General features: G+C 43.2%; 2 protein-coding genes across 2 annotated transcripts; both read left to right on the forward strand.

Moving 5' to 3' along the window:
- Positions 1-5919: 5919 nt before the first annotated feature.
- On the forward strand, positions 5920-10161 carry LOC311034427 (DNA topoisomerase 2-alpha-like; the record flags this gene model as incomplete). Its single annotated transcript, XM_084042308.1, has 1 exon — positions 5920-10161. The coding sequence occupies one exon, from the start codon at positions 5920-5922 to the stop codon at positions 10159-10161; it is 4242 nt and encodes a 1413-aa protein (XP_083898434.1).
- Positions 10162-12833: 2672 nt separating this feature from the next.
- Positions 12834-13523, forward strand: LOC311034428 (MORN repeat-containing protein 3-like; the record flags this gene model as incomplete). Its single annotated transcript, XM_084042309.1, has 1 exon — positions 12834-13523. The coding sequence occupies one exon, from the start codon at positions 12834-12836 to the stop codon at positions 13521-13523; it is 690 nt and encodes a 229-aa protein (XP_083898435.1).
- Between the last annotated feature and the right edge of the window lie 479 nt (positions 13524-14002).

Here is a 14002-nt window from a genome sequence, read left to right on the forward strand (position 1 = left end):
TAGTTTCCCATGATATTACCTGCAGTCATCAGAGATATCAAATGTGTGCAAAAACTATACCAAATGATGTGGTAGGCCTATGGTTAAAAATAGTGCAATCAATGAAAACAAAATCCATCAGCTGTAACAATGGTCTAATAACCCATGGTTTTATCACAGCACCATTCACGTCACTAGCAGGCCCAGGGTAGTTTAGATGGAATTTTAAGTTGTATAACTCAACTAAATCGCTAAGAGAAACTACATAGTAGAAGTATTAGTTTGAATATTAAATTGAACTTACATTGGGTGCTTGCATCCCTGCCTTGTTTTAAATGCATGCAGCCTCTTAAGAGCCTGGCCTCTTAGACTGGATATGAATAAGGATGCTAGTAATCTATACAGACATAATACAGATTTATGAGATGTAATTAATAAGACATATAGTGATGTATGTAGTGAAATATAAGTGATGCATGAACTTTCCTCAAACTGGTCTGTATGAAGAAAGCATAAATCCTGTATGCATTTAAAAATAAAACATCATTATATTGAAGTGATTTCCAATGACTCATTAACTGCTTATTTATTTGTTGACACATGTTGTGAGCAGTAAAAAGTGAACCTCATCTTTATGTTGATACAGCAGCATAGTAGGAGTGTCTGTGTCTATTGAAGCATTATGAGCAGAATGCTCATAATGCCACACACACACACACACACACACACACACACACACACACACACACACACACACACACACACACACACACACACACACTCTACGGTGCAGCCTACATGTCATTTGCAACTAATTTAATGTTGCAACATTTATGCTTGTGCTTTTCTTATAAGCCACAAGATCTGTCCTTCCTCAGTCCCCTGGTCTCTTTGACATACTCTTGTTTCTTAGGATGGGGTATGCAGGGCATTGCAGTCTTGCACCTTGCATCCACAGGGTTGGGTTAAGTTAGTGGATGCAGTTACACCGTCAAAAAAACGACAGAAAGATATGCCTGTCATTTTTTTTGACAATGAGGCTATGAGCTGATAGTGAGATCATCCATAGTCATTTTGCCAAGCTGGTTTTGGGTAAATAATATCGACCCCTCCCTACACGTCTTCAGGATAGCGTGTGTCCCTGTTGCATGCATAACAGCACTTATCAACCTTTTCCCCTTGATTTCACAATCTTAATTTTCGTGACTTTTTACAGGCAGGCAGGCTGCTGTGTCACATGGAATTAGTAGCAACGGTTGTTAAAGGAGGAGTTCACCCAAAAAATGACTTATTTTCTATCAATTGCACACCTCATGAAGCCTTGAATCCATGGATTTATTTTTGTTTTTGTGGCATTCCTAAGCCAATAATTTGATGACCGGGTGTGTATCCGGTAGGAGACACAAATAATCTACTTTGTGTCTCCTACCGGATACATTAGCCGGTAGGAGACGGGAATCAAATTATTGGCTTAGGAATGCCACAAAAACAAAAATAAATCCATGGATTCAAGGCTTCATGGAGTGTGCAATTGATAGAAAATAAGTCATTTTTTGGGTGAACTACTCCTTTAAGCACCGATTGGTGGATCACTATATGACGTCACCATGGCAAGAGAAAATTCCATTTTAGGTGGTATAAAGACTATATAATCATTTTATACATGAGTAGACCATGAGTGTATTAGAATCGTGAAGATTCAAGATTGACTGATTAAGTTTAGAATAGTTTTTTCCCTTGGACATTACATTTCTCCCTGATACTAACAGAAGGCCATGCCACATTTGAGAAAGTATAATTATGCTCAACCAATGTGGAAGACATTGGACTGTAAGGCAAATAAATCTGGTCTACGAAGCACAGTGTACTCCTCCAATGGAAAACATGAATACAAAGGTGAATGGTTAGATAACAAGAAGCATGGAAAAGGACTTCAACTGTATAAGAAGGATGGGGCCATATGGGCCATATACGAGGGCCAATGGAAATATGGCAAACGTGATGGTTGTGGCACTTACAGCAAACTACTCCCAGAGCCGTCGATCACCGAAGAGTATGCAATAAAATACTCAGGTGACTGGAAAAATGACAAGAAACATGGTTTTGGGAAATTCTACTACAATGACTCGGCTTTCTATGAAGGAGATTGGTCTGAAGACAAAAGGAGTGGATGGGGGAAAATACAACATGACAATGGAGACATATATGAGGGAGAGTGGATGGATGACAAGTACCATGGACAGGGTACGTTACTACTTGCAGATGACACTAGTTATGAAGGAAACTGGGAAGATGGAAGGAAACATGGGTATGGGATATTCTTCTACAATGACTCGGCTTTCTATGAAGGGGATTGGTCTGAAGACAAAAGGAATGGATGGGGGAAAATGAAATATGACAATGGAGACATATATGACGGAGATTGGGTGGATAACAAGTGTCATGGACAGGGCACGTTACTACTTGCAAATGGAAACCGTTATGAAGGTACCTGGAAAGATGGGAAGAAGAATGAGAATGGAAAGTTCTACTTTGTGAAGAAAGGTCAGCTTTATGAGGGCTTTTGGGAGGATGGATTTTCTAAAAGTGGAACTTTGACTGATTTTGGAAGAGATGAAGCATCAATGCCAACAATGTATCCAATTCCAAAGCTTCAGCCACAGCTTCATTCCACAGCATTATCTATTAGCAAGCCTGTCAGCAAGCCCGCGAGCGAGCCTGTCAGCGAGCCCTCGGGCGAGCCTGTCAGCGAGCCCTTGGGCGAGCATCTGGGCAAGCCTCTCAGTGAGCCCTCGGGCGAGCCTGTCAGCGAGCCCTCAGTCGAATGAGATGTTTTGAGTTGAGCAGTCAGGTTTTTATTTACTTATTGACCTATTTATTTATTTATTGTAGAAGAGCATGCAGAAGGCTGATGTTCTCAAGGAGCCGGGAGAGCAGACAGCAGTAAACCCTATACATGGTAGCTCTTCTGGAGCATTTTTTTTACAGTGTTTTTACTGCTGTCTAGACCAGCATTTGTCTATCTATCTTTGTCAATATGGGTTTTTTGCCCAACACTAGGGAAATTACATTGTTATTATTAGAACCTGTTGCATTTTTACAGTGCAGCTCTAGGGGCAGCAGTATAGGGTGATGAGCGGGTAGAGGGGCTGCCTGGAAATCGGAAGGTCATCACCAGTTTGCTACTATGTTCCGCCAAGTCTTATGTGTTGTTGTGTGTGTGTGTGTGTGTGTGTGTGTGTGTGTGTGTACCCGGTCTCCTCAGCATGCGACCAACTGAGCCATCAGCTGGGTGAAACTGAAACTGAAATCACCCCAAGGGATCAGTAACGGTCTATCCTTACCTCACCCCCTGTAGGAGGTGGAGAGTCATCTAGATTCTAGAACATGATCGGTCAGTGTGTCTGTGTTTGTTTGTTTGGCTTATCTCGGAAACCGCTGAACTGATCCGCGGCTAATTTCTTGTCCAGTGTGCACAAGAAACTTGGTGCTGCCAATGGGCCAAGCCAAGGAAGTACCGCCACACATTTCTTTTCACATTTTGAATGTTCTGAAATATTTAACTTTAAATCAAATTTTTTGAAATAACTTTAATTTAATTATTTCATGTGATATTAGACCCCTCTTGTTTTTAATAATAACTAATGGGTGTTTTAACATTGATTCTCTGGAAACCTTATACTACCTTTTTGTCACTGTTGAAACTACATTAAAAGGGGTTGTGACTCCTTTGGCTATTTCTGTTTTGTGTTAGCCTACACGTGCCCACCAAGTGTGGTTGGAACATTGGTTATTGTGACACCAATGCCCAGTGTTTCCTGGGATATAAAGTTTTTCCATGAAGACAGAGACAGAGAGTACGGGAACTGATTCTTTGCGCCATGCTCCCCATCTTTGTTTGTTGTTTTGTTTGCCAGACCCAGAGGGTCGGCCTGCATGAGGCTTTGTCTGTCCCTCTTTTCCTCTTCTATATGAGGCTTTGTCTGTCCCTCTTTCGTCCCTCTTTTCCTCGTCATGCGAAGTCCGGCCATTCAGATTTCAACCACTAGGGGTCTGGCAGTACCAGGTCTCCTGGTTCTAGTTTTCTACCATACAACACTGTTTACAATTGTATCATGCATGTATGTAGTGTACGTTAACACTACTAAATGCCACACCTCATATCTCTGCCTTCCCATGCATGAACATAAGCATAACTTTGCACATAGGTCCAGTCCTATGCCAAACTTCTTCAACTGGCATGGTGGGCTAATAGTCCTAATGGTGGCAACTACAGCAACAAAACAGCGATTACCAACCTGTATATATAACTAGTAATTAAAATAATATAATACTAATTTAAAAAAAAGTATATTGAAAATAAGTATTCATTTTCATACACAAACAGCAACTTATGTTAGTTCCATTGATCCACGTTGGAACACAATTGATTGATTGATCATTAATATAAACATGCTCTGAAAATGCACACGGCTGCGAAAAGGTTCAAGGTTTTCAAGTGGACCCTGATCCAGAAAAGGTTGGGAACCACTGACCTAAAGTTTAATACTGAACATGTTTAACACGTCAGAGCTACAGTATGTGCTACCACTTTGTAACCTTCGAGAAAATGTAGGCCCAAGTGAGCAGAAATGTTCAAATGCTTTGTCAGAAATTATGAAGTCAATCAATTATTCTGATTGACTGATGAAATAAATCTCTTCCGGGGCACCCGCTGGCCTAGCGGTTCAGGCGCATACCACATGCTGGTAATCCAGCACGACAGCGTGTCGAGGGTTCGGCTCCCGATTCCGACGACCTTTGCTGTGTGTCTCCCCGCATCTCTCTCTCCATTTCCTGTCAGCCTACTATCAATACAGGCATAAAAAAGCCCAAAATATCTTTAACAATAAATAAATAAATACATCTCTTAAAAAATCAGTTATTGTTCAATCGACACCAAACTGGCTACAGCATCTTTGGACCGCCCTACACAAATGATCCAGCAAGAATTTTGAATTATAAAAAGATTGAGCCCACAGGGCATTAAATGTTTTATTGTAAACAGTACTGAAAACATTTACTGCAAATGAACAACTCCAATGTTCATGAAATTAAATTAAAACATTTTGTCATGGATGTAGCATGGTCAATTTCAGAATTGTATCTCAAAAACAATAGTTAGAATGTTATATCCTCATGCCAGTCAAAGCAAATAGAGCATCTTTAAGCTTGACTGCCAAGATGACATGGGCTGGTTAATTTAGATGTTCTATTTATTTATTATGGAGAACAATTCAAAATAGTGAATGTGAAAATATCACTCTTGGTGTGTATTGTAGCCTAATGTTTTATTTTCTGGTTTGTGTTTTATTTCTTACACATACAAGGATCAATCTTAATGTATTTTACTATTATGTGCTAACTAGGAGGTCTTCACAGGAACCCCAAAGTAGTTCACCCAAAAAAAAAAAACGTTTCCAGGTCTGTTTATGTGTAATACCGTAGTGGATCCGAAAAGACCTGTGCTGTGTAACTTGCGTGATGATTTGGCTGAAAACAATAACAATATAACATTGATTAATTGAATACACTTGACCCCAATGGAAACAAGCCATAGTGCTTTCTAGGGTTTTTGCTTTTAGCATCCTTATGCTCCTCCTTATGAAACTATACCTCTGTGCTTTTTTTGCAAACTGTTAATAAAGTATTCAATCAATCAAAAACAAGATACTGGGTATAGGGTTTAAGACAAAACAAGTACTACTTTTCATCCATACTTGTACAAATATTTAAATTGATGACAGTAACAATTCAAAGAACCACAAGCGCCCTGGTCCGTAGTTAGTTAGTGACGTAAGCGCAACGTAACAACTATGTCATAGGTTTTGGGGCAATAACATATAAAGGCTATAGTTTATCATACGGTATGTATCCCAGAGTTTCTTGGGCAACACAAGAATGGCTGAGATTGTAGAGCTAGACAGATTGTCTGAGAACAAGAAGGGGGTGAAGACAAAAAAAGACAAAGATCCCAAGCATGTATCCGTGGAGAGTATATACCAAAAGAAGACTCAGATTGAGCACATTCTGCTCAGACCCGACTCCTACATTGGTTCTGTGGAGCCTGTCACACAGCGAATGTGGGTGTATGATGAAGAGGTGGGACTGAACTGCCGTGATGTAACATTTGTACCAGGGCTCTACAAGATCTTCGATGAGATCCTTGTGAATGCCGCCGACAATAAGCAAAGGGACGTGAAAATGTCCTGCATCAAGATCAACATTGACACTGAGAACAACATTATCAGCGTGTGGAACAATGGGAATGGTATCCCTGTGGTGGAGCACAAGGAGGAGAAGGTCTATGTGCCAGCTCTCATTTTTGGACAGCTGCTCACCTCAAGTAACTTTAATGATGATGAGAAGAAAGTCACAGGTGGACGTAATGGATATGGTGCTAAGTTATGCAACATCTTTAGTACCAAATTTACCGTAGAGACTTCCTGCAAGCAATCCAAGAGGACTTTCAAGCAGACCTGGTACGACAACATGGGTCGTGCTGGGGAGTCTAAGATAAAACCTTTCGATGGGGAGGAGTACACCTGCATCACCTTCCAGCCTGATCTGCCCAAGTTCAAAATGTGTGTCCTGGAAAGTGACACAGTGGCCCTCATGACCAGGAGAGCCTATGACATTGCTGGCACCTGCAAAGGGGTGAGTGTGTTCTTTAATGGCAAGCAACTGCCTGTGACAGGTTTCCGTAACTACATAGACTTGTACGTAAAGGAGAAGGTGGATGAGCTCGGCGGGCCTCTCACCGTGATCCATGAGGTGGTCAATGCACGCTGGGAGGTGTGCCTCACCATGAGTGAGAAGGGCTTCCAGCAAGTCAGCTTTGTCAACAGTATCGCCACCACAAAGGGAGGGAGGCATATAGACTACTTGGCTGACCAGTTGGTGTCCATGCTCATGGAGGAGGTGACGAAGAAGAACAAAGCCGGTGTAGCCGTCAAGCCTTTCCAAGTGAAGAACCACATGTGGCTGTTTGTTAACTGCCTGATTGATAACCCCACCTTTGACTCCCAGACTAAGGAAAACATGACCCTTCAGCAGAAGAACTTTGGATCGACCTGTATATTGAGTGACAAGTTCGGAAAACAGGCTACATCCTCCGGGATTGTGGAGAGAATCATGAACTGGGTGAATTTCAAGGCTCGGTCACAACTCAATAAGAAGTGCTCAACTGTCAAACACAACAAAATCAAGGGCGTGCCCAAGTTGGATGACGCCAACGATGCAGGTGGGAGAAACTCCATTGGCTGCACTCTGATCCTCACAGAGGGAGACTCGGCCAAGACACTGGCTGTGGCCGGGCTGGGCATGGTGGGCAGGGACCACTACGGAGTCTTCCCTCTCAGGGGCAAAATGTTAAATGTTCGGGAGGCTACTCAAAAACAGATATTGGAGAATGCAGAGGTCAACAACATCATCAAGATCCTGGGCCTCCAACACGAGAAGAATTACAGTGACCCGGAGTCTTTGAAGACCCTGCGCTATGGCAAGCTTATGATCATGACAGACCAGGATCAGGATGGATCCCACATCAAGGGTCTGGTCATCAACTTCTTCCATCATTACTGGCCTTCCCTGCTACGCCACAACTTCTTGGAAGAGTTCATCACCCCCATCATCAAGGCCTCTACCAAGAAATCACAACTACCTTTCTACAGTATCCCTGAATTCAATGAGTGGAAAGAGAAGCAGCCCAACATTAAATCTTGGAAAATCAAGTACTACAAAGGTTTGGGTACCAGCACAGCCAAAGAAGCGAAAGAGTATTTCTGTGACATGCAGAGGCATCGTATTCCATTCAAATATTCTGGGCTTGCAGACGACAAGGCAATCGCCCTGGCTTTTAGTAAGAAGATGGTGGAAGAGCGTAAAGAGTGGCTGACCCGCTTCATGAACAACAGGCGCAAGCGTAAGGAACAGAATCTGCCTGAGAACTACCTGTACGGTCATGTCACCAAGTCCCTCTCCTATAATGACTTTGTCAACAAGGAGCTTGTGCTCTTTTCTAACTCTGACAATGAGAGGTCAATCCCCTGCCTGGTTGATGGTTTGAAGCCAGGCCAGAGGAAGGTGCTATATTGCTGTTTCAAGAGGAATGACAAGCATGAGGTGAAGGTGGCGCAGTTGGCTGGTTCTATAGCTGAGAAATCAGCCTACCATCATGGCGAGGCCTCTCTGATGATGACCATTGTTGGCTTGGCTCAGAACTTTGTGGGAAGCAACAACCTGAACCTGTTGCAGCCCCTGGGTCAGTTTGGAACGAGGCTACATGGTGGTAAAGACTGTGCCAGCCCACGATACATCTTTACCAAGCTCAGCTCACTGGCCCGTCTCGCCTTCCCCGCTGTGGACGACAACTTGCTCAAGTACAACTATGACGACAATCAGCGCGTGGAGCCAGAATGGTATATCCCCATCATCCCCACCGTGCTGGTGAACGGAAGTGATGGTATTGGCACTGGCTGGGCCAGCCATATCCCCAATTATGACATCAGGGAGATCATCAACAACCTTCACCGCATGCTCAATGGAGATGAGCCACTGCCCATGTTTCCCAACTACAAGGGTTTCAAGGGGTCCATTCAACATTTGGATGCTAACCAGTACATGAACAGTGGAGAAGTGGCCATCATTGACTCCACCACCATTGAAATCTCTGAATTGCCAGTCAAAACATGGACACAGACCTATAAGGAGAACGTGTTGGAGGCCATGTTGAATGGCACAGAGAAGGTCCCGGCCCAGATCACAAACTACAAGGAGTACCACACCGACACCACGGTGCGCTTTGTGGTCAAGATGACGGAGGAGGAACTGAAGGAGGCGGTGGACGCTGGCCTCCACAAGGTCTTCAAGCTGCAAAGCACGTTCACCTGCAACTCCATGGTGTTGTTCGATCATGCTGGCAGCCTGAAAAAGTATGAGTCAGTGCAGGACATCATGAAGTCCTTCTTTGAATTGAGGATGAAGTATTATGTGCTGAGGAAGGAATGGCTGGTCGGCCTGTTGGGGGCAGAGAGTGCTCATCTCACCAACCAGGCACGCTTCATCCTGGAGAAGATCAAAGGCACCCTGGTCATCGAGAACAAGCCAAAGAAGGAGCTCATTTCCATGCTGCAGGAGATGGGCTATGACTCAGACCCGGTCAAGGCATGGAAAGAGAGCGAAGAAAAGAATCAGGAGGAAATGGAGGATGGTGAAGAAGACGAGAAGCCGGAAGACAAGAATGCCCCAGACTACAACTACCTGCTGAGCATGCCCATGTGGTGCCTGACCAAAGAAAAGAAACAGGAGCTGTGCAAACAGAGGGATGCCAAGATGACTGAGCTCAACGTCATAAAGAATAAGACTCCTCCTGCCTTGTGGAAGGAGGACCTTGATGCTTTCACTAAGGAACTGGAGCGTGTTGAAGAGCAGGAGAAGGAGAACGCTGCTATGCCCACTGCAAAGAGTAAGGGTGGCAAGGGCAAAGCGGCAGAAGTGAAGAAGGAGTACCTGCCCGCACAACAGGGTCAACGTATAATCCCTCTCATTACCAGCGCCATGAAGGCAGACGCCAATCGAAAGGCCACCCTCCAGAAAGAAGAGGGCAGCAGAAAGTCTTTAGTGCCAAAGACAGAGAGTAAGCTGTGGTCTGATGAGTCTGGATCAGACGGCGAGATGGAGGTAGCCATGGAGACTGATGACATGGTGGTGCCCAAGGCCAAGCTCAAACCCAAGCTCAAACCCAAAACCAAAAGCGTGGCCAACAAGTACAATATCTCAAGCAGTGAGAATGACGTTGCCAACTTCAAGGCTAAAGCTCCAAAAAGGAAAGCCGCCATCAGTGATGAAGGCAGCAGCTTCACAGACAACAGTGACATGTCTGATAGCGAAGTTGACTCATATAAAGCCCCCAAAGCCACAAACAAAGTAATGACCAACAAAACTGGAAAATCCAGGAAAAACGGGAACAGGACAAAACCTGTTGCCAAGAACTCTACCAAGAGCATCACTCCTTCAATGGATCATTCGATGCAGTCAAACGACTGCATCGAATGGAGCAGAAAATGGCAGAAGATTTTTGACGATAGTGACAGCAGCTCAGAGAACCTTATGGCCTGCATGGAGAACCAAGAGGTGGGATGAGAATGACAACTTTGAGGTTTACGAGCATAAAGCTGAGGGTCCTGTAGCATTGCACCGAGGCAAAAGGTGTCCTGTGCCAAGAAACCTGTCACATATACAGTATATACCCTGCACTCTGACTCCAGTAATTTCTAACTACTGACCAATGTGGTCAGTTTAGTTTTTTCTTACCACTCAAATTCCATTTAGTTATGACCTATAACACATAAAGCATGTTGCTCTTAGACTTCAATTGTCTTGATTGAGTAACTTGACATTGCTGTTTTATTACTGTTGGATTTTCTTCTGACGAATCAATTGTCAGAAAATAAATACTGAAAGAAAAAGACAAGTAAAGGTCAAACCTTTTAGCAGTAATGGGGAGTATACCGAATATGAAGGGAGAATAATTCATAAACTATAGAATATGCAGTGAAAAGTACATACTGTACTGTACATACATTGCACAATATGTGCAATGTACAATATGTGTAGGGGGTTTCGTTCCACAAAAGGCGAATAAAGACAGTATATGGTCTGCTGTACAGATACAGCTTTTAATTTATTTATTTTTTGTCTGTCCTAGTTCAGGATAGCCTCAGGGAAAAACTATTGTTGAGTCTCTGGTGCCCTTGTGACATCTCAGGTGCTGGGAGTCCATTGCTGGGACAATACTTGCAAAGTCCTATGGCTCTGTTCAAATACCTGATATTCTAAGAGCCCTGTAGGGGTGTGAGCTCTGTGTCTGTATATTGTTTATTGTGAATTACATACAATGTAGAAAATAGTGCATTATTCAACAAAGTCATTAAGAAACGTGTTAAAAGTTTTACCTTTAAGAATGATTATGGTCAATTTTTCTCCCTTTTCTCTCTGTGACCTTTCCGCTATTCTGGGTGAGGAAGGCTCCACCTGCTTCCTGGGACATGTGATGTTGTCACAGTCATGTCAACCATAAAAGCCTAAAGGGTGGTTGTTGGATACCGTACTTGGCGAGGGGCCCTGGCACTGAACCTCAGCAGACTTCACCAGCATGTCGAGTGTGAAAAGGATCACCTAAATGGTATCTCTAGTGATGATTCCCATCTCAAGCTTGTGCCACTTTCAGGTTGTAGAACCTGTCGTTTTTAAATGTTTAAATGTAATCGTCACAACCCAAAATGAATAGTAACAAACAATAGGTTGTTACTAGTTAACATATGGTGGCCAGTTACATGTACTTAGGATGGCTTCTTCCCCAGAACTGTCCAACTTCCAGCTATCTAACATGGCTATACCACCACTATTGCAAACAGCATTCCTTTCTAGCAAGATTTTTGACATCAATAATCAATTCAACAATTTGTATAACACATTTAAATATAATAGATTTTTTATATTAATTTGTCAACTAAATCTCTCTCCAGGTCGTAGTCTGACTAGCCCTCCAGCAGTGTCATCAGACATCTCGATCGTCCATACACATGTACTGTACATGTGGCTAGCTCACCAGCACTTTCTGCCCCTACATCTTTAGTATGTTCACGTAGGTAGGTGTGGACGCCCTCGTGATCGATGCCCGTGTGTTGGTTCACAGCACAAGGTTGCTGGCTGGAAGCTCCTGGTGTCTATGGCAGTGACCAGCTAGTCTCTTCCTCCTGGCTGCTTTCTTCTCACTCAACCGTGATAGACCCCATACAGATGCTTGTTGGTAACATGCTCATCCTGGTTGATGTTTAGTACTGCACAGGACTTCTGTAGGGCAGGCTTCATGGTCCAGCATTGACAGCCATAGAGGAAAACAAATTCTACAATCGCAGAGAAGCTGAAATTAATGTCAGGGGAGGTCGGACTTCCACACATTGGCCCTACCATTCAGAGCCCTCCATGTGAGTGCTTTCCTTACTTAGTTAAAGGTCTTGCTCTGTCAGGTCTTAAGTCTTTAATTAAGTGAAAAAAAGAAAATATTAAAGAAAACATTTACATTCTGCCTCCATTAGAGGAAGTCTCAAACATTAGATTTTACTGCAGTTTGCTGTTGCAAGCTGAGCACCTTCCAGACAGGTTTGAATTTAAAGTATACATTATGTGCATTTATTGCCTTTATTACACTGCATTTATTATGTGAATGTAATTCTTAATATTAGATTAGCAAACTTGAAACCCATAAAAATATTGATTGCAGATGATCAATGTGCAATGAACCCCAAACCAACAGTGACGCTTGTGCAGCTGTTGAAAGCCGGGATTACACTCATCCGAAGGAAACCGAAGAACAAATACAATGAAATTCAAGCACAGACATGATTAAAACACCTCTTTATCGAACAGAAAAAGTAGAATATTTCAGAACAAAAAACAGCCCAGATCGGGCAACACCAGTGCCTTTAAGGTAAGGATATTATGTATGGGAAGTAGGGTTGTTATAGATGGAGCTCTCAGTGGTTACGCGAATGAGATGAAAGATTGATATACAAATGTCAGCTACTGTAGGACCTCTCTCCAGCTCGATGATGTCACCGTGTCGCAGGAAGTAGAAGAAACCATTGCTTAGCACAGATTGGTGGATCGAGTCAAGTGAGTGACGTCAGCATGACATAAGAGAATACTAATGCTGGCGCTATACAAGTAGCAGACAGACATTCATTTTCAGTCATAGGCTACAGATAGATTGTACTCACTTTTGAGTTGACTTCTTAATACTCAAAGAAGCAATGCCACATTTGAAAAAGGTTGTGGTCTCACCACCGTGGAAAGTATGGGACATAAAGGCACAGAAATCTGGACTGCGAAGCAAAGTGTATTCCCCCAATGGAGATGAATACAAAGGAGAATGGTTGGATAACAAGAAGCACGGAAAAGGAATTCAAATTTATAGCAAGGATTCAGCCATTTATGAGGGAGAATGGAAATATGGCAAACGGGATGGATATGGTATTTACAGCACACTACTCCCAGAAACCAAAGAGTATGTAAAGAAATACGTAGGTGACTGGAAAGATGGCAAGAAACACGGGTATGGGAAATTAACCTACAGTGACACAGCTTTCTATGAAGGGAATTGGATTGGAGACAAAAGGAGTGGATGGGGGAAAATGCAATATGACAGTGGAAACATATTTGAGGGAGATTGGCTGGATGACAAGTGCCATGGACAGGGTACGTTACTACTTGCGAATGAAAACTGTTATGACGGAACCTGGAAAGAGGGGAAGAAGCATGGATATGGAAAGTTCTACTATGTGAACAAAGGTGTTCTTTATGAGGGCTGTTGGTTGGATGGAGTTGCTAAAAGTGGCACTCTGTCTGATTTTGGAAGAGATGAAGCACCAATGCCTTCAGCATATCCAATTCCAAAGCTGCACCTGCTGGATAAAACTTCGGTTTCAATAGAAGTAGCCTAGGGCTGCCCTCTGAAAGGCGACAATTTGACTCATCTGTCATACAGAGACCCCACAGTCAACTGAGTCTTTGTCGTGTTTTTATTTGAATTTTCTAAAGTTTGTGGAGAAGAGTCTTCTGGAGGAAACAGGAGAGGAGACAGCAGTAGACCCTTCCTACCTGGAAGAATTGCTGTCACATTCTTATCTCCGCCGGGCCAAAGGCCGGGCCCAGAGATTATGTTTTGTGTGTGTCTGTGTGTCCAGAGCTAATCTCGCAAAACAACACCGGTCAGCATCAAACATTTTCCACGCTGCCAAGTAGGTCAAGGAACTACAGCCCTGAATAATTTTTGTATTCATAATTTCAGACTCACCATCCCTCCAGGCTATGGGATACGTATAGAGTACAGAGTGGAACTAGCCTGGGTGCAAGCTGTCAATCCGGTGTACGGAATCTTCTACGAGCAATAGACAGTGTGTACCGTGCACCGTTTTACAAT

The sequence above is a fragment of the Gymnoscopelus microlampas genome (assembly GCF_963454915.1).
Source record: "Gymnoscopelus microlampas genome assembly, chromosome: 19".
NCBI lineage: Eukaryota > Metazoa > Chordata > Actinopteri > Myctophiformes > Myctophidae > Gymnoscopelus > Gymnoscopelus microlampas.